The sequence below is a fragment of the Grampus griseus genome, assembly GCF_964374135.1.
Source record: "Grampus griseus genome assembly, chromosome: 8".
Classification (NCBI taxonomy): Eukaryota; Metazoa; Chordata; class Mammalia; order Artiodactyla; family Delphinidae; genus Grampus; species Grampus griseus.
In genome coordinates this window covers 110,039,465-110,064,119 of record NC_139002.1, presented here as the reverse complement: position 1 = coordinate 110,064,119, position 24,655 = coordinate 110,039,465, and the positions used below count along the sequence as shown (strand labels likewise).

The 24,655-nt window shown below is 59.5% G+C and overlaps 2 protein-coding genes across 4 annotated transcripts; one reads left to right on the top strand and one right to left on the bottom strand.

Moving 5' to 3' along the window:
* The first annotated feature begins 3,960 nt into the window (after positions 1-3,960).
* On the top strand, positions 3,961-12,737 carry TALDO1 (transaldolase 1). Its single transcript, XM_082660291.1, has 8 exons — positions 3,961-4,084; positions 7,643-7,766; positions 9,412-9,519; positions 9,748-9,879; positions 11,652-11,827; positions 11,916-12,113; positions 12,307-12,452; positions 12,535-12,737. The coding sequence occupies exons 1-8, from the start codon at positions 3,988-3,990 to the stop codon at positions 12,565-12,567; spliced, it is 1,014 nt and encodes a 337-aa protein (XP_082516417.1). The 5' UTR covers positions 3,961-3,987; the 3' UTR covers positions 12,568-12,737.
* A 1,514-nt stretch (positions 12,738-14,251) lies between these two features.
* GATD1 (glutamine amidotransferase class 1 domain containing 1) lies at positions 14,252-20,651 on the bottom strand (the record flags this gene model as incomplete). 3 transcript variants are annotated; one of them, XR_014297055.1, is made up of 9 exons in its annotated part: positions 20,539-20,651; positions 18,956-19,032; positions 18,397-18,502; positions 17,925-18,032; positions 16,853-16,947; positions 16,053-16,146; positions 15,773-15,884; positions 15,532-15,690; positions 14,252-15,162 (listed from the first exon to the last, which is right to left on the bottom strand). XR_014297055.1 is itself a non-coding variant. In XM_082659290.1 (8 exons), exons 1-8 carry the CDS (start codon positions 20,600-20,602, stop codon positions 15,684-15,686), a joined length of 663 nt encoding a protein of 220 aa, XP_082515416.1. In that variant the 5' UTR covers positions 20,603-20,651. The 3 variants fall into 3 exon arrangements, 2 of the variants coding, with proteins under 2 accessions (XP_082515416.1, XP_082515417.1); XM_082659290.1 differs by having other exon boundaries at positions 14,252-15,690; XM_082659291.1 differs by lacking the exons at positions 14,252-15,162; positions 15,532-15,690 and having other exon boundaries at positions 15,769-15,884.
* Positions 20,652-24,655: the final 4,004 nt, after the last annotated feature.

Below are 24,655 nucleotides of genomic sequence, written 5' to 3'. Positions count from 1 at the left end.
TGAGCCAGCCACTGTGGGGACTGGTATTACCATGAGCAGTCAGCCCGTTCTTGAACTTTACAGAAATGGAATCCTTAATGTCTGGCTCCTTTCACTCACCAGAACACTTGTGGGATTTCTCTGAGCTGCTGCAGGGTCACTAGCCCATTACTTTTCATGGTCAGGTAGCTCCCCGGCATGGAGCTTCTGCTGATGGACATTTGGGTTGTTACCCGTTTGGCGCTTTAATCAGTGAAGCTGCTGTGATCATCTGTGTGCAAATCTTTGTGCAAATGTTTTTCTCTGAGGAGTAGGGGACTGGTTCGCATGCTTAACTTTTTTTTTTTTTCTGACCATGCCGCGAGGCTTGTGGGATCCTAGTTCCCTGACCAGGACCAGGGATAAAACCCGTGCCCCCTTCAGTGGAAGCGTGGCGTCCTGACCACTGGACTGCCAGGGAATTCCCAGTACATGCTTAACTTTATGAGAAAACACCCAATTGTTCTCCGAACAGTTCTTTTTGTGCCATTTTGCATCCCTAACAGCGGCATGTTCATTCCAGTTGCGCCACGTCCTCACCAGCACTTGGTATTGTCAGCTTTTTAATTTTCACTATTTGAGGGAGAGAATGGAGACATCTCATTGTGGTTTTGATTTGCATTTCTCTGATGAATAGAATTTCTCTTTTTCTGTGAATTGTATTTCCCATTTTTGCATTTTAGTGGAGAAACGAATGTCCTTTCAACGAGTGATAAGACAAGTGGAGAAAAATGACTCTTGACATCTACCTCATAACACAGACAAAACCAATTTGAGATTCATCAAAGACCCTAACATCAAAGCCAAAACTGAAACGTCTCTAGAAGAAACCATAGGGGGACTTCCCTGGTGGCGCAGTAGTTAAGAATCCGCCTGCCAATGCAGGGGACACGGATTCGAGCCCTGGTCTGGGAATATCCCACATGCCGCAGAGCAGCTAAGCCCACGCGCCACAACTATTGAGCCTGTGCTCTAGAGCCCACGTGCCACAACTACTGAAACCTGTGCTCCTAGAGCCCATGCTCCGCAACAAGAGAAGCCACTGCAATGAGAAGCCCATGTACCGCAACGAAAAGTAGCCCGTGCTCACCGCAACTAGGGAAAGCCCACAGGCAGCAACGAAGACCCAACACAGTCATAAATAAATAAATACATAAATACATTTATTTTAAAAAAAAGAAACCAGGGGCTTCCCTGGTGGCACAGTGGTTGAGAGTCCGCCTGCTGATGCGGGGGACGCAGGTTCATGCCACGGTCCGGGAAGATCCCACATGCCGCGGAGCGGCTGGTCCCGTGAGCCATGGCCGCTGAGCCTGTGCCTCCGGAGCCTGTGCTCCGCAACGAGAGACGCCACAGCAGTGAGAGGCCCACGTACCGCAAAAAATAAATAAACCATAGGAACATATTTTTGTCCCTTTGGAGTACACAAAGACTTTTTTTTTTTTTTAAGAGAAAATACAAAAAAAAAGCACTAACCATAAAATTAAAAATTGATACATTAAACTTCAGCAACATTAAAACTCATCAAAGGGGCTTTCCTGGTGGCGCAGTGGTTGAGGGTCCGCCTGCCGATGCAGGGGACACGGGTTCGTGCCCCGGTCCGGGAGGATCCCACATGCCGCGGAGCGGCTGGGCCCGTGAGCCATGGCCGCTGAGCCTGCATGTCCGGAGTCTGTGCTCCGCAACGGGAGAGGTCGCGGCAGTGAGAGGCCCGCATACCGCAAAAAAAAAAAAAAAAAAAAAAAAAAAAAAAAAAAAAAACTCATCAAAGACACTGTTAAGAAAATGAAAAGGTAAGCCACAGACTTGGAGGAAATATCTGCAATACATACACATCTGACAAAAGACTTAATCGAGAATATACAAAGAACTCAATTCGAAGAAAGAAAGACAACCAGTCTCGTAACAACCAGCAGTTACATTTCCTATGACTGATTTCGTACTTAATTCTCTTGGGACACCTTCTGTTGATGAAAAATTAATCAGTTGATCTAAGAAAGAAATGGAAAATTTTATTTGAGCCAAATTGAGGATTATAACCTCAGGAATAGTCCCTCAGAAAGCTCCAAGAACTGTTCCACCCATTAGAAGTCCAGGCACAGTTTTACAAGTGTTTTGAGACAGAGGGCTGTATATTAAATGATGTATTATCGACAGTTTACACGATCCAGACCTAAGTGTCATTGTGGCCCCTTACAAGGTCAAGAAGAAATGTTATCTTTTAAGGAGTTGTCTTGCTGATGCTAGGAGAATGCTGCTCTTTATGGTTGAGCAGGTATTTCTTTCTTTTTTTAAAAAAAGTTAATTAAATTTTTGGCTGCGTTGGGTCATTGTTGCTGCGCACGGGCTTTCTCTAGTTATGGTGAGCAGGGGCTACTCTTCATTTTGCAGTGTGCTGGCTTCTCATTGCAGTGGCTTCTCTTGTTGTGGAGCACGGGCTCTAGGCACGTGGGCTTCAGTAGTTGTGGCTCACAGGCTCAGTAGTTGTGGTTCGCGGGCTCTAGAGTGCAGGCTCAGTAGTTGTGGCTTAGTTGCTCCACAGCATGTCGGTCTTCCTGGACCAGGGATTGAACCTGGTGTCCCCTGCATTGACAGGTGGATTCTTTCTTTCTTTCTTTATTTTTGGCTGTGTTGAGTCTTCGTTGCTGCACGTGGGCTTTCTCTAGTTGCGGCGAGCAGGGGCTACTCTTCGTTGTGGTGCGCAGGCTTCTCATTACGGTGGCTTCTCTTGCTGTGGAGCACGGACTCTAGGCACGCAGGATTCAGTAGTTGTGGCACGTGGGCTCTAGAGCGCAGGCTCAGTAGTTGTGGTGCACAGGCTTAGTTGCTCTGCGGCATGTGGGATCTTCCCAGACCAGGGCTCGAACCCATGTCCCCTGCATTGGCAGGCAGATTCTTAACCACTGCGCCACCAGGGAAGTCCCTGAGCAGGTATTCCTGCCTATGGGGGAGGGTGGTCCATGCCTAATGCAGATACACAATGCACACTGAGGGGAGAGAGGGGGCCAAAGGGCAGAGAAAATGTTTCGTGTTTTAATTTTTATTGTCTTGCCATAAAGTGTGAATTTTATTTCACACTTCTGAACTTAGTACTACTTCTCTGGGGCAGATTCCCAGATGTGGGTTTCCAGAATCAAAGGCCCATCCTGGGGCTCTGGAAAATGAAACCACAGGCCCTGATTTCAGGCCACCTCACCTCTCCCAGCTCCTCCCCAGGCACCAGGCCCAGTTTGACCTAGGAGGGCTCGGAGGAGCAGCCAGGCCTGAAGGGAGGACGTGCACCCTGCGCGCCCCAGGCCTCAGGAGGGCTGGGAAACGGGGGGGCAACCCAGACCCAGGCCCACAGCCCCAGCGGCCCTTTTCATGGTCCCCGAAGGCCTCGGCCCAGATGCAGGGTCTGGGGCGTCTAGGTCTCCCTGTGACTCTGCTTAACCCTCAGCCTTAACTCCTCGCGGGGAGTGGGGGGCGAGGAGCATCCCTGGGGGTGCTTCGCTCCAGGGGGGGCACCGCTCCGGAGGGGGCGCATCACTTCGGGTATCACTGCCCCGAGGGGAGCATCACTGGAGGGGTGAATCACTGGAAGGGGGCATCACTCCGGGGTCACAGCTGCGGGGGGCCGCATCCCTCCGAGGGAAACCAACGCTCTGAGGGCACCGCCCCGGGAGCGGGGCACCGTCTCCAGGACGCTTCTCCCGGCGGGACTCGTCGCTCCGGGGGCGCCGCCCTGGGGACACATCGCCCCGGGGAGCGTATCGCTCCGGGGTCACCACTCTAGAGGCGCATCTTCCGGGAGACCTCAGCCGCACAAGTCAGGTACAGCTCCGGAGGGCGGGGGCGCCGTCTCGGGGGCGGGGCCTCGCCCGGGCGCAGGCGCGCAGGCCCGCCCTCCGGCGCCGCGCTCGGATTGGCCGCGCCCGCGGGGAGGGCACGCGGGGCATTGTGGGCCGTCCGCTCCCGCCACAGCTCGCCATGTCCGGGTCCCCGGTGAAGCGGCAGAGGATGGAGAGCGTGCTAGACCAGCTCAAGCAGTTCACCACCGTGGTGGCCGACACGGGCGACTTCCACGGTGAGGCTGCGCTGGCCCCGAGCTCCGAGAGAGGGGCTTCGTGCGCGCTGAGCGCCGGCCGGCCCCGGGGTGAGGGGAGGCGGGGCGAGGTGCCGGGGGCGCGAGCTTGCAAGTGAGGGGCGGGCCGGGCCACCAGGCCTCCCCGGCCGCGAAGTTGGCCCCGGTTCTCCTCGGCGCCTCTTACCCGGTCCGTCCGCTCCCTTCTCCCTCGCCTCCCGCCCTCTTCACCCCGGCTCCCTCCTTCGCCCCCACTATTCCCGGTACCCCTTTCTTTCGCCCCCCGTCCCCCTTTTCGCTCTCCCCCCCGTTCCCGGTGCCCCGACCCCTCTTCGCTCTCCGCCCCCGCGTTTCCCGCCCCCTTTCTCCCTCGCTCCCCGCCCTCGGCACCCGTGCCCGGCCCCCTTTCGCCTTCGGCCCGGGGCCGCCGTCCCCTCCGCGCTGCTGGTAGCTCGCGGGAGCCCGCCGTGAGCCGCCAGTGCGTCAGGGGACAGTGTCCAAATGCTTTGATTTGGGGAGAGACTCCAGGTCCGCCTTGGAGCTGCGGACCGTTTGTGGTTACACGGGGTAGTTTTGTTGCGCGAATGTTGACCGCTGAGCAGGAACATGAGTTAGTTCTGGACCCAGAAAGACCAGAAACTAAGAATGACACCACCTGCTTTTGAAACCTCGTGTTGCACACACTCTCCACCCCTACCCAGGGGACAGCTGTGCACGCTGGTGCCTGCGGCCGCGTGCGGGCCAATTAGACGTTCACCACGTTGGGCCAAGGAGCTGCGGGGATAAAACCCCATGCGCCGAGGAAAGCAAAGCTTGTCCCAGATTCAGATTTTCCTGGCTTTGAATCACGTTCCTTGCAGGCAGCTGGGGGACTTAGCTCTTCCTCCCTCTGCAGTGGAAACCCAGACTAGGTGAACCTCCATTCTGTTAGGCTGTGAACAATTAAGATTTTCAGGAAAATAATGAAATTCTCTGGGTACGAGTGCTGTGGGGCACACAGTACGGAAGGGACTTCCTCTCTTTTCTGCTTTCTCATGGTGACTTGAGAAACAGGCTTTAATTCCTCTTTGGTAAGAGTAAGTCTTTATCTAGCAGAGTCTAGGAGAGTGAGTAAGCATGTTTAGCTGCTTCAGTATAAACGCTGGAAACAGTGATGGGCTTGAGTCCAACCTGTACTTTAAACCATCTGCCAGAAGGTCCCCGCCTGGTCAGAGCTGGGGGCCCTGGAGATTCCAGCTCCTGCTCACTGGGAGGCCACGGTCTTCTTTCTACCCCCTCCCTCCCTGATTCAGGCCTCTGGCAATGACATCACTAGGACAGAGCGTGCTGGAGAAGTGGCGGCATGTATTTCTGCACCTTCTTAGCATGGAAAATTTCCCATCTTTGTGAGTTGACAAAGCCCTGGTCTATATTGTTTCCTGTCGGGTCTCACCAGGCAGCAGCCGCAGGATGGCTGGTCTTGTTACACCTGTCAGTGTAGGGCCAACAAGGCAGGAGGGACCCTGAGGAATGCTTGCTTTCCCCCCCCCCCCTTGCTTTTTAGAAATATCTAAGCCCAAGTGTTGACATTTAAGATTTCTAAGTGAGGGCTTCCCTGGTGGTGCAGTGGTTAAGAATCCGCCTGCCAATGCAGGGGACACAGGTTCGAGCCCTGGTCCGGGAAGATTCCACGTGCCTCGGAGCAACTAAGTCCCTACACCACAACTACTGAGCCTGCGCTCTAGAGCTGGTGAGCCACAACTACTGAAGCCCACGTGCCTAGAGCCCGTGCTCCACAACGAGAGAAGCCACCGCAATGAGAAGCCCACACACCACAACGAAGACCCAACACAGCCAAAAATAAATAAATAAATTTAGAGAAAAAAGATTTCTAAGTGAATGTTAAGAACTTTATTAAAAAATACATTTGTTGATAATGTATATCCATAAATCTTACATAGTTGTAAATTTGTGGGTTTTTTGTTTTATTTTTATTTTTTGGCCGTGTCGCCTGGCATGTGGGATCTTAGTTCCCCGACCAGGGATCAAACCCACGGCCTCCTACATTGGAAGTACAGAGTCTTAACCACTGGACCACCAGGGAAGCTCCTGTAAATTCGGTTTTTGGTCACTTTATGAACTGAAGGTTCTTACCTTCGGGGAGTCGTGGGCCTCTTTGAAAATACAGTCAAAGCTGTGGATGCTCTTCCCAGAACGACGCCCCACGCCCGGATTTGCGTTCAGTTTAAGGGTCCGTGGAGTCTGAAGTCCATCTGTTGACCCTAGATAGGTCTTGGTTTTGTTTTGTTTTGTTTTTAATAAAATTATTTATTTTTGGCTGCATTGGGTCTTCGTTGCTGCACGTGGGCTTTCTCTAGTTGTGGCGAGCGGGGGCTACTCTCGGTTGCGGTGTGCGGGCTTCTCATCGCGGTGGCTTCTCTTATTGCAGAGCACGGGCTCTAGGCGTGCAGACTTCAGTAGTTGTGGCACATGGGCTCAGTAGTCGTGGCTCACCAGCTCTAGAGCGCAGGCTCAGTAGTTGTGGCGCACGGGCTTAGTTGCTCCGCGGCATGTGGGATCTTCCCGGACCAGGGCTCGAACCCGTGTCCCCTGCATTGGCAGGCGGATTCTTAACCACTGTGCCACCAGGGAAGCCCCCTTGGTTTTGTTTTTAATTTTGCTAAAAGCTTTATCAAGGTATAATTTTATATGATGAAAGGTACTATTTTCAGTGCATTACTCTGGGTTTTAACACATCTGTGTAAGTTCTGCTCCAGAGTACTTTTTCTTAACTTGTCATTTTGAAATAATTATAGACTTTTAGGAAGTTGCAAAATTAGCCCATAGAGTCCCATCGTCCCCCAGTGGTGACATTTTGTGTGGCCGTGGTGACATCAGAACCAGGAACTTAGCACTAGCATGACACCGTGAACAGGCTTCAGGCCGGCTCCATGTCCACCGGTTTCCACCTGCATAGAGGAGGGGGCATCCCCTGTGGCAGTTTTATAGTTCATAGGTTCTTGTAGCCACCAGGATGGGTAGGACACAGCTGTTCCCTGGCCACAGAGACCTGCCTCGGCCCTGAGAGCCGCCCCCTTCCCTGTTCCTGTTCCCCATCTCTGTAGTTTTGTCATCAGAAGATACTTTGACAATACTAACTTGCCCAATCAGCTTACTGAACCAGCTAATCCTGGAAGCTGAGTTTGGTGAACGTGAACTCTGTGCTACCCCGGGAGCCTGGGCCACGAGACTCCTTGGACTTCCTAGCCTGGTTACCAAGAAGGTGCTAGTGTGTTAAAGGAGAATACAGACCTGGTGCCGACGACGCTGTCAGGCAGCCACTGCCCTTCTTGCTCTGGGCCCTTGGCACATCTGCTTCCTGGCTTTAGTCTCTGTTGCTTTCTCATCGTGCACGCAGCTGCCTCTTGGCCAGCCTTCCGTGTGAAGTGCGGCCACATCCTGGCTCAGAAGACATGCTTGACTCTGTTTACACGTTTAGGGCTTACAGGGGTTGGCGCGGGTTGCTGGCTGGAAGCGAGCACTCCACTTACTTCCCTGCTTTCCACAATTATTTCCCTATAGCCATCGATGAGTACAAGCCCCAGGATGCCACCACCAACCCGTCCCTGATCCTAGCCGCGGCGCAGATGCCCACCTACCAGGAGCTGGTGGAGGAGGCCGTCGCCCATGGCCGGAGGCTGGGCGGGTGAGTGCGGGTCTGGGCAGCAGCCCTCAGCTGGTCTGGTTGCTTCCTGCCCTCCCTGAGTTTAGTTCTCAGGTGTCTTAGACTCAGGGAGGGAATGCTGTCTGCTTTCCTGTTTCTTTTTGTCAGGAAAGAAATAGCCGACATGTTATTTACACGTAGCAGGCAATACCCATTGTGCGAATACAGTTCACTGAGTTTTGTTTGCAGGAACATGTAGACACCACCCCAGAAGCCCCTCCCCGCTTTTGCAGTCAGTCTCCCCAGCCCTGGCAACCATGGACCTGCTCTCTGGCTTTTTGTTATGTTTTAGCAGTTCTGCTGGAGTGAGATTCATTAGTGTGCTGTCCGATTCATTCTGGTCAGTTTATGCACTGCTGCAGCATCTGCACCTCCTAGAAGGTTCCCTGGAGCCTCTGCCAGTGACCACAGACTGGCTTTCCTCTCCGTAGATTGGCCTTTGCTGGATGTCATTTTAAATTTTCATTTGGGCGATACAGCTCAGCTGAGAGTGAGCCTGCAGGGAACAGTGGCCTCTGGGAGGAGCCACGCTGGGCTGGCCTGTCCCTTTCTGGTGCTCCTGTGTGCTGAGGTCAGGCGGTGTGCAGGTGTGTGTGAGATGGCTGCTCCTTGCACTGGGCCGCCCTGCCCCCGCCATCCTGGCTGCTTCCCTGTCCCTTCTTGGTATTCCTGGAATCGGTGACAAGGTGGTGCCCTTAGTGGTCACCAGACTGGCCCTGCTCCCGTGTCCAGCCCGTGACACGCGGGCTGGAGATCTTTCTGGTCCATTTTGGAACAGCATCATGTACCTTACTCATCTGCCCAGGCAGCTTCAAAGAGATTGGAAAGACTGTTCTGTTCACGTCCCCAAAGATGAAGGGGTTCAGTTTGGGAGGATGAAACGTGGAGATGGAAGGCAGGGATGGTTGCACCACGATGTGGATGCACTCAGTGCCCCTAACTAGTCACTTAAAAATGGTTAAGATAGGGCTTCCCTGGTGGCACAGTGGTTGAGAATCCGCCTGCCAGTGCAGGGGACACAGGTTCAAGCCCTGGTCCGGGAAGATCCCACATGCCGGGGAGCAACTAAGCCCATGTGCCACAACTACTGAGCCTGCGCTCTAGAGCCCACGAGCCACAACTACTGAGCCCGCATGCCTAGAGCCCTGCTCCGCAACAAGAGAAGCCACCACAATGAGAAGCCCACACACCGCAACAAACAGTAGCCCCGGCTCGCCTCAACTAGAGAAAGCCCGCACACAGCAGTGGAGACCCAACACAGCCCAAAAATAAATTAGTTAAAAAAAGAAAAACCCAACAAACCTCATTAAAAAAAAAGGTTAAGATGGGGCAGTTTCCTTGCGGCCTAGTGGTTAAGACTCTGCAGTCTCACTGCCGTGGCTCAGGTTCAGTCCCTCATCAGGAAACTGAGATCCTGCAAGCTGTGTGGCATGGCCAAGGTTAAAAAAAAAAGGTTAAGATGATAAGTTTTATGCTATGTGTGTTTTACCACAATTTAAAAAAATTATTTTAAGAAAAAAGATGAAGGGAAAAGAATTTGGGAAATGAATAACAGAATTTGTTTTGTAGAACCCTGTGCATTTAAATCTAACAAGCTTCTAGCCTAATTGTTTCCCTGGAATTTCAGATCACAAGAGGAACAGATTACAAATGCTACTGATAAACTTTTTGTGCTGTTTGGAGTAGAAATACTGAAGAAAATTCCAGGCCGCGTATCCACAGAAGTGGATGCAAGGTAAGGACGCAGGGCTGACACAGGTGACGCGGGCAGAGGGCGGCAGCTGCTTTCAGTCCGCGGTTCCCCGCGTGGCGCCCAGGTGCTGCTGTGGCTGCTGGTCCACGATGAGCTGCTCGTCTCTGGGTCCTGCTTGAATATCAGTCCTGCTAAGGTGCTCTGAGCTGGGCATGCCACGCACCCCCTGGCTGGCTGCTGGGCACCCCTGTCACGGCCCTGCCCCCGCAGGCTCTCCTTCGATAAGGATGCTATGGTGGCCCGCGCCCAGCGCCTCATCGACCTGTACAAGGAGGCTGGGATCAGCAAGGACCGGATTCTGATAAAGCTGTCGTCTACCTGGGAAGGAATCCAGGCTGGAAAGTAAGTGTCCCCGTGAGGAGGGAGCTGGTGGGGACTGCCCGTCCCGGGTGGGCCTTGGGGAGCAGGCCCCGTGCGATGCCACACGTTGTCCTCACGTCGTCTTCCGTGTACAGAACGTAAGTCGTTTCCCAGCAGCTGTGCTCAGTGCGGAGGAGGTAGAAGCAGGTACAGACAGGGAGCTGCTCTGGCGCCGGCCCCGCAGGGCCATGCACGGCTGTCCTGGAAGCGCCCCTTGTGCACCAGCGGGGTCCCTGTGTTATCTGTTGCCCTCCTGCGACCTTCTGCCTCTGGACGCACCTGTCTGGACTCTTCCGCGTGATGGAATCGTGCAGCACGTGGCCTTCGTGTCTGGCTTCCCTTGCTAGGCATGTGTTCAAGGTTCACACATGCTGTGCGTGTGTTGGGGCTGCATTCCTCTGAAAGCTGTTGTTCGCTCGTGTGTATACACTGCATTTTCTGAGTCCATCCTTCAAGGGACGCGTGGTTGTCCTGCTTTTGGTGCTGTCGAGGGTAGTGCTGCTGTGAGCACATGTGCTCGAGCTCTGGTGCCGTCTCTGGTGGGCGCACACTGGAGGGCGGAGTTTCTGGTGCTGTGGTCATGGTGTCGGCTGTCGAGGCTGCCTTGTGCCCCCCTCAGATGCACTTCTTGACCACCTTTCTGCGGCCAGGCAGCAGAGGTGCCTCTGAAACTGTCCATTGGGACAGGGACTCAGTTGTCACAGTCCACGTCCCGGCATGTTGCAGAGTGGGGCCGGGGCCCTGTTCTCACAGTCGACCCCAGGATGTCACGTGGGTGACTGACTTTCTGCAGGGTGACCCAGAAGGGCGAGGGGGAGCAGTGGGGCTGGGGAGGCCGCGGGCTCCGGGCGAGACTGAGGCAGGATGGCGCTGTGGTCGGAGCTGATTCTGTGACGAGGTGAGGGACCGGGCCTGTGGCTCTCAGGGAACCTCTTGCCTTTGTCCCTGTTTTGAATTGCTGGTTTGATGAAGGAAGTTCTGGTCACCCACAACTCATTAGCCAGAGAGAGCCCTGGTGAATGTTCCAGAGTTTTGTTTTGTTTTGTTTTTAGTAAAACGAACTAATTTCAGCTCCACACATATTTGTTTCTAAATATCTGTTTGTTTATTTTTGGCTATGCCGGGGCTTTGTTGAGGCCTGCGGACTTCTTAGTGGAAGCATGTGTGCAGGATCTAGTTTCCCAACCAGGGATCGAACCTGGGCCCACTGCATTGAGAGCGTGGAGTCTTACCCACTGGACCACCAGGGAAGTTCCTCCAGAGTTTTTTGGGGGGTTTTTTGTTTTGTTTTTTCTTTAAATAAATTTATTTTATTTATTTTTGGTTGAATTGGGTCTTTGTTGCGTGTGGGCTTTCTCTAATTGCGGCAAGCGGGGGCTACCCTTTTTTGCGGTGTGCGGGCTTCTCATTGCGGTGGCTTCTCTTGTAGACGAGCACAGGCTCTAGGCTCATGAGCTTCAGTAGTTGTGGCACACGGGCTCAGTAGTTGTGACTCGCAGGCTCTAGAGCGCAGGCTCAGTAGTTGTGGCGCACGGGGCTTAGTTGGTCCGCGGCATGTGAGATCTTCCCGGACCAGGGCTCGAACCCGTGTCCCCTCCATTGGCAGGTGGATTCTTAACCACTGAGCCACCAGGGAAGCCCCAGAGTTGCTCTTGACGAGGATGGGGCGACCCTGTTCCTGCCTTTGCAGTTACTGAATCGCGAGCGTTTCTCGCTGTGTCCCTGCTGTTCATGCCGCCCTCCCCCGCCCACAGGCAGCTGGAGGAGCAGCACGGCATCCACTGCAACATGACGCTGCTCTTCTCCTTCGCCCAGGCCGTGGCCTGCGCTGAGGCGGGGGTGACGCTCATCTCCCCCTTCGTGGGCCGCATCCTCGACTGGCACGTGGCCAACACGGACAAGAAGTCCTTTGAGCCCCTGGAGGACCCCGGTGAGGAGCACTGGGAGGCAGGGGCGGAGGGGTGCTGCGCTGTCTGCTGCCGGCGGCCGGCGTGGCAGCTCCGGGCATGTCTCCCCAGGAGTGAAGAGCGTCACCAAGATCTACAACTATTACAAGAAGTTCGGCTACGAGACCGTCGTCATGGGCGCCTCCTTCCGCAACACGGGCGAGATCAAGGCCCTGGCGGGCTGCGACTTCCTCACCATCTCACCCCAGCTCCTGGGGGAGCTGCTCAAGGACCACAGCAAGCTGGCGCCCACGCTCTCGGTCAAGGCAGGTAAGAAGCCCCCCGCCCCGCTCAAGGCCCCCATGGGGACACCGGTGCCTCCGTCACCTGAGGGTGTGGAGCCTAGAGCCGCAGGGCCAGCCTGCACTCACCTGCTGTCCAGCCCACCTGCCGTGGGGGCCGCGCCAGGGAGGGGCCTTAGGGCGGCTCTGAGCCCAAGGCCCCGGCGCATGCCCTCCCCCAGCCCAGGCCAGTGACCTGGAGAAGGTCCACCTGGACGAGAAGGCCTTCCGCTGGCTGCACAACGAGGACCGCATGGCCGTGGAGAAGCTCTCGGACGGGATCCGCAGGTTCGCCGCGGACGCTGTGAAGCTGGAGCGGATGCTGAGGGTGAGAGCCCGGGGTTACGGTTGGGAGGGGCCAGGGCGGGGCGGGGGAGGACAGCGCACCAGCTCACACTGCCCATCTCTAGGAACGAATGTTCAGCGCGGAGAACGGAAAATAGCTTGGCACCTGAGGCTGGACCAGATATGCCGCCGACTTTGAATTGGGGCCTAATTGCACATATGCCTTGCGACGAATCTTGGATTTTTTTTACTAATCGGAGCGGGGATTAATCACAGATTTCTGATTTTATGTAAAATTCTGCTCAGCGCATTAAAGGTGTCACTTTTCGTTCCGTGTGTGCGTCCTTTCTCGCTGGCTGCAGCCTGGCCCGATGGAGGCGGGGTTGGGTCAAGAGCCCCCTGGGGGCCTCCAGGCAGGGGTGACAGCCCCTCACCTGCTTCTGGGAGCCTGGACACAGAAGGCAGGGACTGCCTGAGCACTTCCTCTGTGTCTGGAGCCCGACGGCCCCGGGGCTTGTAGGCTGTGCTTGCGCAGTTGGGTGGGAGGGTGCCAGGGGCCCGCTGGAGCTGTGCGGGGGCCGGGCCTGCAGAGAGGAGCCTCTGCGTCAGAGCCTCCGGCCGTCCGGACCTGTTGGGACGGCCCCCATGCCTCTGAGCCGCTCCACGCTGCCCTGGGGCGGAGGCACAGGTGGGGCGATGGCGCCACCTTGTGGGGACAGCGTAGCGTGCGCTGAGCAGGACTTCCAAGCCTCAAACCCCGAGCAGAGGCAGGGCACAGCTTGTGAAGACACTTCACTTGCACCCTCTGGATTTTTCTGGGAAGGGGTTGGTGGGGGGCGGTGATGGGTGGTCCACAGGGGAGCCCCTTCCTCTCCCCTGGGACCAGCCTCTGTTCTTGGAACAGCGAAGCTGGGGGTGGGGGGGACACAGGGTCTGGGTGAGACTGCCTGGGAGCACGAGGTGGGTGGAAGGGGCCCCGGCGGACCCTCCAGGCCTGCGCCAGTGGAGCCAGGTGTCAGGACAGTCCTGTGGGACGCTGCCCTGGGTCTGGCTGAGGGTCAACGGGGAGCCCCTGTGCCCCCCACCCCCGCCCTGGGGGCGCCTGCTGGGCTGGGCTTGTTCCCCACGGCTCCCTGCAAGTGAGTGGGGCTCCTGGAACCCCCGTCTGCTGGCATTGGAGCAGGTGGCTGGGACTTGCGGTTCTGAAGCTGCCACCCTCCCCAAACGCAGGGGCAGTGCTGAGCAGCCGGGGACAGGTGCCACCCTGGGCCACACCCCTCGGGCCACCTAGCCTGCCCAGGCTGCCCCCCCCCCCGCCGATCCTGGTGCTGAGGGGGTGGCCTTGGGTTGGGTGCCGTAGCACAGGGACCTGCTGAGGTGGGCAGGGCTTCTCGCCCCCAGCCCCCCAGCTGCCTGGCCAGGTCGGGTCAGGGGGCTAAGGCTCCCTGCAGCCCCCTCCCCCGAGCTGATCAAAGGGCTGTGTCCTAGGAGGGCGTGGAGGTCTCAGCTCACCATCTTGCCTGGCCTGGGGCCTCAGGATGGAGACCGTGGATGCCAGTGACGGACATGAAGCCCGCCTGCTCACAGGTACAACTCTGTGCGGCCAGCACCTTAGAACATGCTTGTCCCCTGATCTGCCCCCATTCCCAGCCACAAATGACCGGCCCACATGGAGTTTTTGGGTTTTTCGTATCTGTCTGGCTTCCTTTGCTGAGCTTGCTTCCAAGGGTCCACCGCATGGACGTTAATACCGTCCAGTAGTAAGAATGCTCCTTTTATGGAAGCTACAGCTTATCGCGAAAAACACCACAGATGTTCACGCACTGTTTTTGTAGAGTTGTAGGTCTTTCTTTCTCTTGGATAAACCTCAGGGTCTATTTTACACACCCCGGGAATGTGGGGAGCCCCCGGGGGCACAGGCACCTGCACCCACCCAGTGGCCACCCCAGTGCCCTGGACCTGGCATACCCAGGACCAGCCAGTGGGGCAGACTCAGAAAGCATCGGCGACCAGGGAGCAGGGCTGTGGAGGGGCCCCCGCAGAGCCCGCCTGGGTCTTGGTCTGCAGTCAGAAGGCGTCATCATTTGAAAAAAACTTTTTGTCCAGAGATGTCCATGACTCCGTGATGTGGCGACTGCAAACACGGGATGAACGATGGGGCTGCCTAAGCCCCATGTGTGCACAGAGCAGGCCAGCAGGTGGCAGGGGCCCTGACGCCGGGAGATGCCGGACAGAAAGGAGCACATGGGAGCATCGCCTCCGACTCGGGCGCCCTGCTTCCTCCTCCTTTGTCCTGAGGGGTTGGATGCGGCAGAGCTAGTCAGGCTGAGACAAGGATGGTGACACACGGGGCCAGAGCGGCTCCAGGAGGCCCCAGCCAAAGGCCACAGGCCAGGACAGGTGCCCTGGGGAAGCTGGAGAGCCACCAGGCTGCACTGGGACTCGGCTGGCTGGACAGCCACCTGGCATCCCCAGGACTGTCCGCCGCCCCTGCCAACCCAGCCCAGCCAGCCCCACTCAAGGCCTCCTTCCAAGTGGAACTCGGCTCCGTCACGTCCACCTTGAAACAGGCAGAGCAGCTGCAAAACCAGGCTCGGCCGTCAGGACCCGAGGCCACCTGGGCAGGGCCGTGTGTTGTATCCACAATTAAAAGTGTTTCTCAACATCAGAAGGGACGTGGTGACACTGCAGCATCCACCCCAAGGTCCATCCTGGCCTTAACACGGGGTCGCCATCACATTTGAAACCGTGCACTAGGCAAGGGTTAGGATGAGAGCAGGTTCTTCAGCAGCAGCCAGCGGGCCCCTCCCCACCCAGCCCCCACCAACGCCCAAAGCCCTGGGGAGACCGCAGGGAGGCCTGGGAGGAGCCTCAGCACAGAAGCGGGACCCTGGGATCCCAGCCGGCAGCCACCCAGCTTCCAGGAAGGCTCAGCCTCTGCCCGCCCCCCTCCCCCCCCCGCCAGGGTGAACAGGGACGGGCAGAGGAGCCAAGACCCCAGCCCGGACCCCACAGCCGACCCTCTGCGGGGCACTCAGAATGCTCGGGCCCTCGGCACTCCCCACCCCTCCCTGAGGAGACTCTGCAGGGTGGGGGCTCAGCCCTTCCCCCAGAGCCTTCACCCCTCAGGGAGGATCCTCAGAGCCCCCAGCAAGCCAGGCTGGGGTGTCGTGAAGACGGGGTTCCCGGAAGCCTGAGAGTCCAGCTGCCTCTGGGGACACCCGGGACATCTGGAGGTGGTGGCATCCGCTGGCGGGCTCAGTTCGGGGCCACCTCACTTCCTGTGAGACGGAGGCCAGGTCAAGGCAAAGGGGCCAGTCACAAGGCAGCGTCCCACCCGCCACCCAGGCCAAGGCCCCTCACCGGCTGCCGCAGAGGAAGAGCAGGTTCTGCACGGCCGGGACGGTGGAGCTGGCGTTCTGGCCAGTGACCAGGTGGCGGTCCAGCACCACGTGCACGGCGTCAGGCTCGCTGGCTGCAGGAGACCCCCGGGGGCCCAGGCCTCAGGCCACGTGCTGGGCCAGCTCCCGAGACCCTCCCGCACCTGCCCTCCCAGGCCGGGGACTCGTGGTCAAGGGCTGGCCCCCGAGGTCCTTTGGACACTCAGCCCCTGCAGGCGGCCCTGGCCAGGGCCCCCACTCACCACTGAAGCAGGCCCCCGCGTCCTTCACGAAGTCCTCCACGACCAGCGGCAGGTGGGCGAAGCCGGGCGCCCGGACGAGCTCGTACACGGAAGGCTGCGGGGAAAGGGCACCCAGGCTCAGGGGGCCACGCCCGCCACGTGGGGGCTGCTGAGGGTGGAGGGCCCGCAGCAGGGGCCGGGGCTGAGGCTCTCCCGCCGTGGGGTGGCCTGAGGTGACAAGGCCACCGTAGGGCGGGAGCTGCCTGTCACCGCCTCGCCCAGCATCGGGGCACACGGGTGACCAGAAAGAGCCGGGCAGGTGACCTCAGGGCAGAGCCCTTCAACGAGCAGAAGGGCTGGGGGTCGAGCACAGAGCCATGCGAGGGGTGGTGACCGAGGTCCCCCCCAGAGGAGAGCCCCTGCCCCTCTCCTCCTGTCCTCTCCCAGCCACCGGCCAGGCCGGCCCCGTGCAGCCCCCGCACCTAGGCCTCAGTCCTCGCCCGGCAGATCCCCCCAGACCCACCCCAGGACCCGGACTCTGGCTCCACGTCCAGCCGGGCCCTCTGCCCAAGTGGCGGCACCGCTTCCTGGACCCGAAAGGAGTGACATACTCAACAGGCATGAAACAAGGCCCCGAAGGGCCCCTGCTCCCCACCCCTGCCCCATGCTGGTAACCAAGAGCCCCAGCTGGGCAAATGACTGCTGCCCCCACCGGAGGGGACCCTGGGCCCCCCAGCAGGCCCCCAGCCAGTCCGCCTGCTCTCGATGCGTGTGCACATCTTCCGTACCCACCCACAGCCCAGCAGCCCTGCAGCACTCACCCCCGTGACGCTGTAGCCTTGGAACGCCCAGGACCTGTCCTCATTGGTGGCACAGCAGAGGGCGGCAACGCCGTGGCCTACAGCACAGATGGGCTCTGGAAGCAGGGCCAAGGCCAGAGTGAGGCACTGGAAGCCGCCCAGGCCCCTGCCAACATTTCCACTTCCCTGGCTCCCCTCCCCAGATACAACTCAGAACTAGGATTTGTTTAGAGCCCAGATCCCCTCAAGTCGTTCTCGTGGCCAAGAAACAGGTACAAGGAGGAAGTCGGGTGCCAGGCCACCTGTCACACCGGAGCGCCACCACCCTCTGCCCCGCATAACCACCCGCCTGGCTCCAGGCCCCGACCTGGCCTCTAGGCACCGCGGGGCAGCCCGCCTGGGAGACGCCCCCTCTGAATGCGGCGGGGGGAGGCCCCTGGCTCCGAGGCTCCCTCTCAGGGCAGCCTGGCATGAGTGCGTTCCCACGGCTGAGGCGGCCCAGACAATCACTGCCTGGGGACAGGAGGCCCCGTTCCCACCAAGAGAGGACACGCCCTAACGAGCGTCCCAGCCCCATCGCAGCCACTTGCCCATCACCGCCAATGCCAGGCCAGGGCAGCGCGCCACGTCTCCACAGAGCAGAAGTCCTGCCAGCCTCCGAGCCCAAACCCCACCGGGAACAAAGCCAGCATCCTGCCTGCCCATCTGGGGGGGTAAGCATCCCAGCCACGAGCCCCCGAGGGAGCCAGGCAGAGGGACCACAGGGGCAGCGGCCTGATGGGCACAAAGTCGGGGAAGGAGGGATGGGGAAGGGATGCCCCTCCTGTGTGTGTGTGTGTGTGTGTGTGTGTGTGTACACATGCCGTCTAAACTTGTCCGCTCACTGGTCAGAATCATGGCTCTTCACACCTACCCTATCTGGCTCCTGAAATGACCAGGCATCTCCAGCAACAAAACCTGAACCCCACAGTCCATGGCCGTCACCTCCCACGCCCCTCACTGGGCATCTCCCCGCCTCTCCTCCCTGTTGGTGGAGCCCCGTTTCCCACGAATCTGCATACACACCCCAACCCCAGTCCTGGGGGCCACCTACTGCTCTCGGAGCGGAAGTGCTGCAGGATGCGAGCCAGGGACCCGCTGCTGGCCAGGTCAGCCAGGGCCCCAGGACAGCTGGGAATCAGGAGGGCGTGGTACCGGGCACCTGGCGGGAGACCACAGCCCAGTCAGTCACAGACAGCGAGGTCGCCAGCTGGGACCAGGCCCTACACGGCCACCAGCCCAGCTCCTCTCTGCTCCTGCCAGCCACTGTGTCACAGGATTGTGTCACTTACCCCCACGTGGGCTAAGGCTCCCGAGGCTCCCAACCACCTCTGTGTGCCCGCCAACTCCCTCCCCCAGCCCGAGCTGGAGAACTCTGGCCACGGGACGCAGGGCTGGACACGGCCCCGGATGGCCACAGTGCTTCGGGACAAGCCCCTGGATGCTCCAGGAACAGAGTGGGCGAGCGCTTTGGGGCCATGACCCCAGCTGGAACCACCCCCACCCAGACCCCCCAGGCCCCGCACCGTCGATGGACTCGAGCTTGGCGGGGCTGGCGTAGGCCTTGAGGCGGAAGTCCTGCACCCAGCGCGCGTTGCTCTCGTTCACGTCCACGAAGTCCATGGTCTTCCCCTGCGGGAGCCCAGCATGAGACGCCCCCGCTATTGGCTCAGGAAAATGCTGGCAAGGGCTGGGACTGACAGCAGTGCCTCGGGACAAAGGCACCCAACCACCCAGCCCCTCGGCTTCCTCGCCACACCCAGCCCCCTCCTGCCCCTGAGTGGCCTCAGTCTCCTGCCTCTAAAGTGGAAGCAAGTGTCCCACCCACCTCAGGGTGACCCTTGGTGCAGTGAGAAACACCTGCTGGGTCACTTCTGTGACCCTGAGTTCCACACCATCCAGGGCCGGGAAGTCCTCCCAATGGTAGGTCTGTGCCACCCTCACTCACACGTGACCAAAGGTCTCAGAAAATGGGGAAGAGAACTAGCTGGTGCCACCGGGGTCCCGGGCCCTCAGCCCAAGCTGGCTCCCGGCTCCTCCCAGGGGGTGGAACACTGTCCTGGAGGAGAGGGTGGCTGGACTTACCCCGGGGGTGGCCACCTGCAGATTGAAGGCGGCGCTGGCCAGTGTGAAGCAGTGGAGGAAGGACTGGGCTGACACGCCTGCGAGGAGATGCAGCCCGGTGGGTGCAGGGCTCCTCCCGGCCCCGGACCACCCTGGGGAGCAGCCCCGCACCCCATCTCACCCCGGGGCCCACCCCTCCCATGGCTGGGGTAGCAGCCCTAGCCCCCCTGGCCCCCCGAGGGGGGCTGTCTCCCCAGCCTGACCACTAAAGGCCTTTCCAGAAGGCAAACCCATGCATGAGGTTCCCTGACACTCTGCTTGTCTACGCACCGAACCACAGGGGCTGGGCACCAGCCCCACCCCCGATCGCAGCCACAGAGGAGCGGCAGTGAGCGAGGCCTGTGGCCGTGGAGGTGGGGCCGCAGCACGTGTCAGCAGGAAGCGCGGTGCACAGGCCGGGGGGACGCTGGCTCCCTTCCTCACCGAGCTCGCGTATCCCGCCTACCGCCCCGGCCCCGGGGCTGCGTGCAGCCTCTTCTGCGCATGCCCAGTCCGAAGGCTCCCGGCCGCTGGGGGCTGAGGCCCCCCCACCAGAGACGCCTGCTTCTAAAGGGACGTGATCTGCATCCCTCCACCTTTATTTAGTCGAGGGACCCAATCCCGAAAACTCGCCTTCACCTTTATTCACTCTTACAAATTAATACACATTCATCGTAGAGTCCACAGATTGGGCAAAGACGGTCTCCCCAGTTCTGCCCAGTTCCTCCAGCCCTCCCGCCCCCACCTGCTCCGCCCCAGGCTCCCCTGAAGGGACTCTGGAGGGCCCGCTCGTCTTGCCCACGGAGCGCAGCCTTGTCAGAGCTGTGCCCCCACCCCATGTCCTCAGCATCCCTTCCCCGTGGCACAGTCAAGCCAGTGCGACCCCTCCTCACCCTTACTGCACTCCGACCAGCCACCTACGTCTTCAGGACTGAACCCCACTCTCGATGGCTCACCCTTGAACTCCCCATGCGGGAGGGGGGCGTCCCTCAGTTCCTCCATCCCTCATTCTGGGGACAGCTCAGGGGCCCTGGGGCTCAGCACACTGTGACCCCATGACCCGCGGTCCTCACTCCCTCGCCCACCTGGGCAGCTACAGAAGTCAAGGCGGGAACAGACTCGGACCCTTGGTCCCAACCCTGGTTCTCCACCTCCCGCCGTTCGACCTCGGGCTCATCACTCTTCTGCGATGCAGGCAGCAAGGGGAGGACCCAGGAAGTGCGCCAGCCACCCTCACCGGCTCGTTCCTCCCCTGCTGACCCTGAGCACCCGGGGGCCTTGGGCGAGAACCGGGCCCCACCAGCCACGGCGCCCGCGAGCCCATCGGACTCGTCCCTTCCCCACCCTCGTCCTCCGGGCCGTGTGCCGGGCCGGCGGGCAGCGGGGAGGGTGCGGGGAGGAGACACCACTGCCCTCGCCGCCCCGCCTCCCCGGCTCCCCCAGAGCGGCGGCCCGGCGTACTGACCAGACCCGCGGCGGGCCGCCATCCCCGGTCCTCGGCCCGGGCGGAAGCACTCGCAGCGGACGACCCCCGGCCCCGCCCGCCCCGCCCTCTCGAGCCTCACCTTCGGCGGCGCCGCTGGCCACGAGGAGGCAGGCTGGCCGGCTCGGGAGCCGCTCGGACGCCATGGGCCCAGCCACGGCCTGTGCGGCCTGCGCGTGCGCGGAGCGTGCCAGGGGCAAGGTCAAGGGCCGCGGCGGCCTGGGGGCTGGGCTGAGCCGCGCCGGGCGCATGCGCCATCCCGCCTCCCGCCCCGCCTTTCCCTCCCAGCCCTGGTCCGGGTCGGAGTCCAGGTCAAGGTCCGCCCGGGCCACTCCTCTGACGCCGTCCGCCTCGTGGCCCAGGCGGGCCCGCAGAGAGGTCTGAGCTTGGGCGCGGGGCCGCAGGAGGGGCCTCCGAGGGTCTTCTCGGGCCAGATCCCTCAGCAGCCCTGAGCAGCCCCCTGGCCCGACTCCTAACCGCGGTCAGGAGCACAGTTCATTCCCCTGCCCAAGCCCAGTCCAGGGCCGCGCAGGCCAGCCTGCGAGGGTACGGGTCCCACGTGGCATGTGGAGTTGGGAGGCGCACCCGGCACAGAGGCAGCGGTGCTGGCATGGGGCCTCACAAGCCAGAAGCCTCATTCTGGGTCTGGCAGTGGCCTGCCTCTCCGTGTCTGCCCCCGGGTCCAGTGGGGAGGACGCACACAAGATGACCTGTCATGGTGACTGGGGTGCCCCCCAGGTGGGGTTGCAGTCTCGCTGCCCCTTCCTGAGTGGGTTCCCATCCCAGGGGGCGGCCCCTGTCCCTCACACCCCACCCCCAGCGTTTGAGGTGGGGCCTGTCACTCAGGCCTGGCCTCGGGACCCACACCTGGGCCAGGTGGCCGTGCACACCCGGGGGTGATGGCGGCTGCTGCAGGGGAGCGACTGGCAGGTGACTCCTCCTCTCAGAGCAGATGCAGGAGGGCCTGGGAACCAGACAGATCTGCAGCCAGCAGCCCAGGCCTGGTGACTGTCTCCTGGGAAGGATCTAGACCTGAGAGGTTGGGGCTCCCCCTTCAGAGCCCCCACCCGTCCTGCTGAGCCTCATCCCACAGCTCTTGCCCTGGGTCACACCTGAGGTGTAGGCTCACCCACCTCCCCCTGGCATCATCTACATGCTATTCAGGTACCTCCTTGTCCAATAGCGCCTGGGTGGGGCAGGTGAAGGTGGGGGAGGCCTGGGGGCTGGGCACAGGGGCTCTGCTGTTGGGGGTTGTGACACCCTTGAACCTGGGTTCTTGCACTTGTTTGGGACCCTGAGGCACAAGGTACGTGGGGATCACAAGGTCCTGTTGTCCTGCACCAGCATTTCATTCCTGTCTCTGGAACTTGCTCACCCTGGAAGCCAAGGCTGGGTGAGTGGGGGGCCATTCCTGGGGGGCTTGCTGACCAGTGCTTCAGGTCACCCCTGCTTTTGCTCCCCTGGCAACTTCCTCTTTTCAGAGCACGCCTGAGCCTTTCCCTGGGGGCCTTTGCACCCCCTACCTCTGGAATGCTGGAGTGCCTCTCTGCCCGTCAAACTCCTAACCATCCGTCAAAGCCCATGGGCACTAAGGCACTGTCTACCCAGTTCTCCCGTTCTGAGAACACCCCATGCAAGGACTGCCCTGAGTGCCCTTTTGCTAGCTCAACCTGACTGCCCAGTGGGCCTCCCATATAAGGACTTGGGGTTGGGGCTCTCTCAGGGTGGGTGTGTCAGGGGCAGGCCAGCTACGAGGCAGCGGGCAGAGTGGCCATGTCCCAGGCCCAGGATGCATCCCTCTTCCCAGCAGGGCTAAGGTCCCTCAGCTCCAGGTTCTCTTTTGGCCGAGGCTGGGCAGGGTGGATCCAGAGACTTAGACCTCAAGCACCTGTGGGTTATGCAGACCCTGCACCAGCCCCTAAAGGCTGGGGTGGCTGAGGCCAGGGCAGCGGGCTGGGCACAGGGTCCCTCTGCCTCGGGTGGGACTTCAGCAGTACTGTTGAGAGGACAGATCAGCTGGTTCCACTGTCTGACCCCAGGCTGCCAGGGCCTGGCTGGAGAACATCAGGCAGTTGGACAGGCAGTGGCGATCTGTGGCCTGGAGTGGGGTGATGTGACAGGGAGGTGGGTTCTGTCTCAAGCTGGCCCATCCCAATGCCCAGGACATCAGGACAGGAAGCAGCGGTCACCTGGGAGGATCCAGAGGAGGGTCTGCATGGGGTTCCCCTCAGACACACCTCCGGGTACCACTGGGCTGAAGGCGGGGCCGACTTACACCCAGGCTTTTTGTTCCCATGTGCCGGGGTGGATCCCAGGGACGTTCCCTCAGCGCCCTCTGCAACACACAGGTGTGCACTTCTCTCCTGCAGGGACAGGTGCCTGATGCCGGGGCCGGGGGGCGGGGGCCGTGGCGTGTGGACGTGGTGCGACTTTCGCTCTTCTCAGCAGCCCTCGGACAGCCAGCACCGGCTCCGGGGGCCGAAGGCACCAGACAGGAAGCCCAGGCACGGCAGGACCAGTCACTGGGGCGCAGGGAGCCTCTGCCTGCCTGGCCCTGGGACCTCCCTGAGGTCAGGGAGCCTCGGGGCCAGGGGTGCGCTGAAGGCCCAGGAATCAGAGAGGCCTGATGCAGCAGCCAGGGGGAGGGTCCGCAGCAGCGAGCCGCCCGCACCTCTGCCCTCCGCAGGCCTCGGTTGTTCTGCCCTGCTGGAGGAAGAGCATTTCCAAAGGCCCCTACCTGGCCATGCCCATATCTGCGGAGGGCAGGATCCTGAGGCATTGGCATCCCCACCCCTGGGCACACGGAGGATGCGTGCCACGGTGGGGTCCCCAAAGGGAAGTTACTCTCGGGAGAGGAGAGGGTGCTAGAGAGGAAAGCACACTGGACCCCTACACTTTTTGCGTCCCTATACGGTGACCCCACGTGTGACACAGCTTATCCTAGCAGCCCCTCCCTCAGTGCCCAGCCCACTGGGGCCTCCGTCCCTGGAGACGCTGCTGCCATCTGAGTTCTCCTGGTTTTCAGGTGTCCTTGTAAGTTCGAGTGGGATTTACAGTGTGCACTCTTTATACACTAAATACTTTTTATAGCTGGTATTTTGTTTAGACCTTAAAAGTAGTTCTGGGATTTCCCTGGTGGTCCAGTGGTTAAGCATCTGCCTTCCAATGCAGGGGATTCGGGTTCGATCCCTCGTCTGGGAACTAAGATCCCACGTGCCACGGGGCAACTAAGCCCGCACATCACAACCACCGAGCCCGTGGCCTCTGGAGCCTGCACGCTGCAACTAAGACCCGATGCAGCCAAATAAACAAACAAATAAATAAATAAATATAAAAGCAGTTCTGTAACAAAAGTAACTTAAGTTAGCCTGGGCATCCCCAAGAGGTTGTTTTTGTTTGTTTGTTTGTTTTGTTTTGTTTTTCTCATTTTGGAAGCATGCCTACATTCCTCAAGCTTAGAGATGCTATGAACGAGAAGCTGAGCCTCAGAAGAAACAGGAGATGGTTACAAAGTGATATCACAAAACTACAGTGTGGCCTTGTGGCAGGTGCAGGCAGACCCAGGCTCAGGATAGGCCCTGGCTGTGTGGGAAGTGACATCAGGAGACAGAGTCACCGTGGGGCTAGGGGGACCGTCCACTGCCTGTTGCTGGCTCATCACACCTGCTGGTGAGAAAGAAAGACCACAAGCTCTCCAGCTTACTCCACACAAAACCTAAGGTCCAGATGCATTAAAGGCCTAAACGTGCGTAAATGCCAAGAGTATTAGACTACAACAAGGGAGAACATCCTTCTAACCGAGGTTCCAAAAGCTTGCATGGTAAAGAGAGCAACAGTTCCGTGTGATGAGCTGAGATTTTGGAACTTCTAGATGCAGGAAACAGTGAGGTGTAAGCCAGCCACTGAATGCAGATAGTGCCATGTGATGAAGGCTTGCAGTATAAAACACATGAAGAGGACTTCGCTGGTGGCGCAGTGGTTAAGAATCCGCCTGCCAATGCAGGGGACACGGGTTCGAGCCCTGGTCCGGGAAGATCCCACATGTCACAGAGCAGCTTAAGCCCGTGAGCCACAACTACTGAACCTGAGAGCCACAACTACCGAGCCCGCACGCCTAGAGCCCGTGCTCCACAACAAAGAGAAGCCACTGCAATGAGAAGCCTGCGCGCTGCAGCGAAGAGTAGCCCCCGCTCGCCGCA

Bases quoted from the DNA above. Each gene is read 5' to 3' on its own strand.
- TALDO1 (XM_082660291.1), top strand. From the start codon at position 3,988: ATGTCCGGGTCCCCGGTGAAGCGGCAGAGGATGGAGAGCGTGCTAGAC. The intron at 9,520-9,747 runs GTAAGGACGCAG...CTGCCCCCGCAG, and splicing joins TCCACAGAAGTGGATGCAAG to GCTCTCCTTCGATAAGGATG. The intron at 12,114-12,306 runs GTAAGAAGCCCC...GCCCTCCCCCAG, and splicing joins CACGCTCTCGGTCAAGGCAG to CCCAGGCCAGTGACCTGGAG.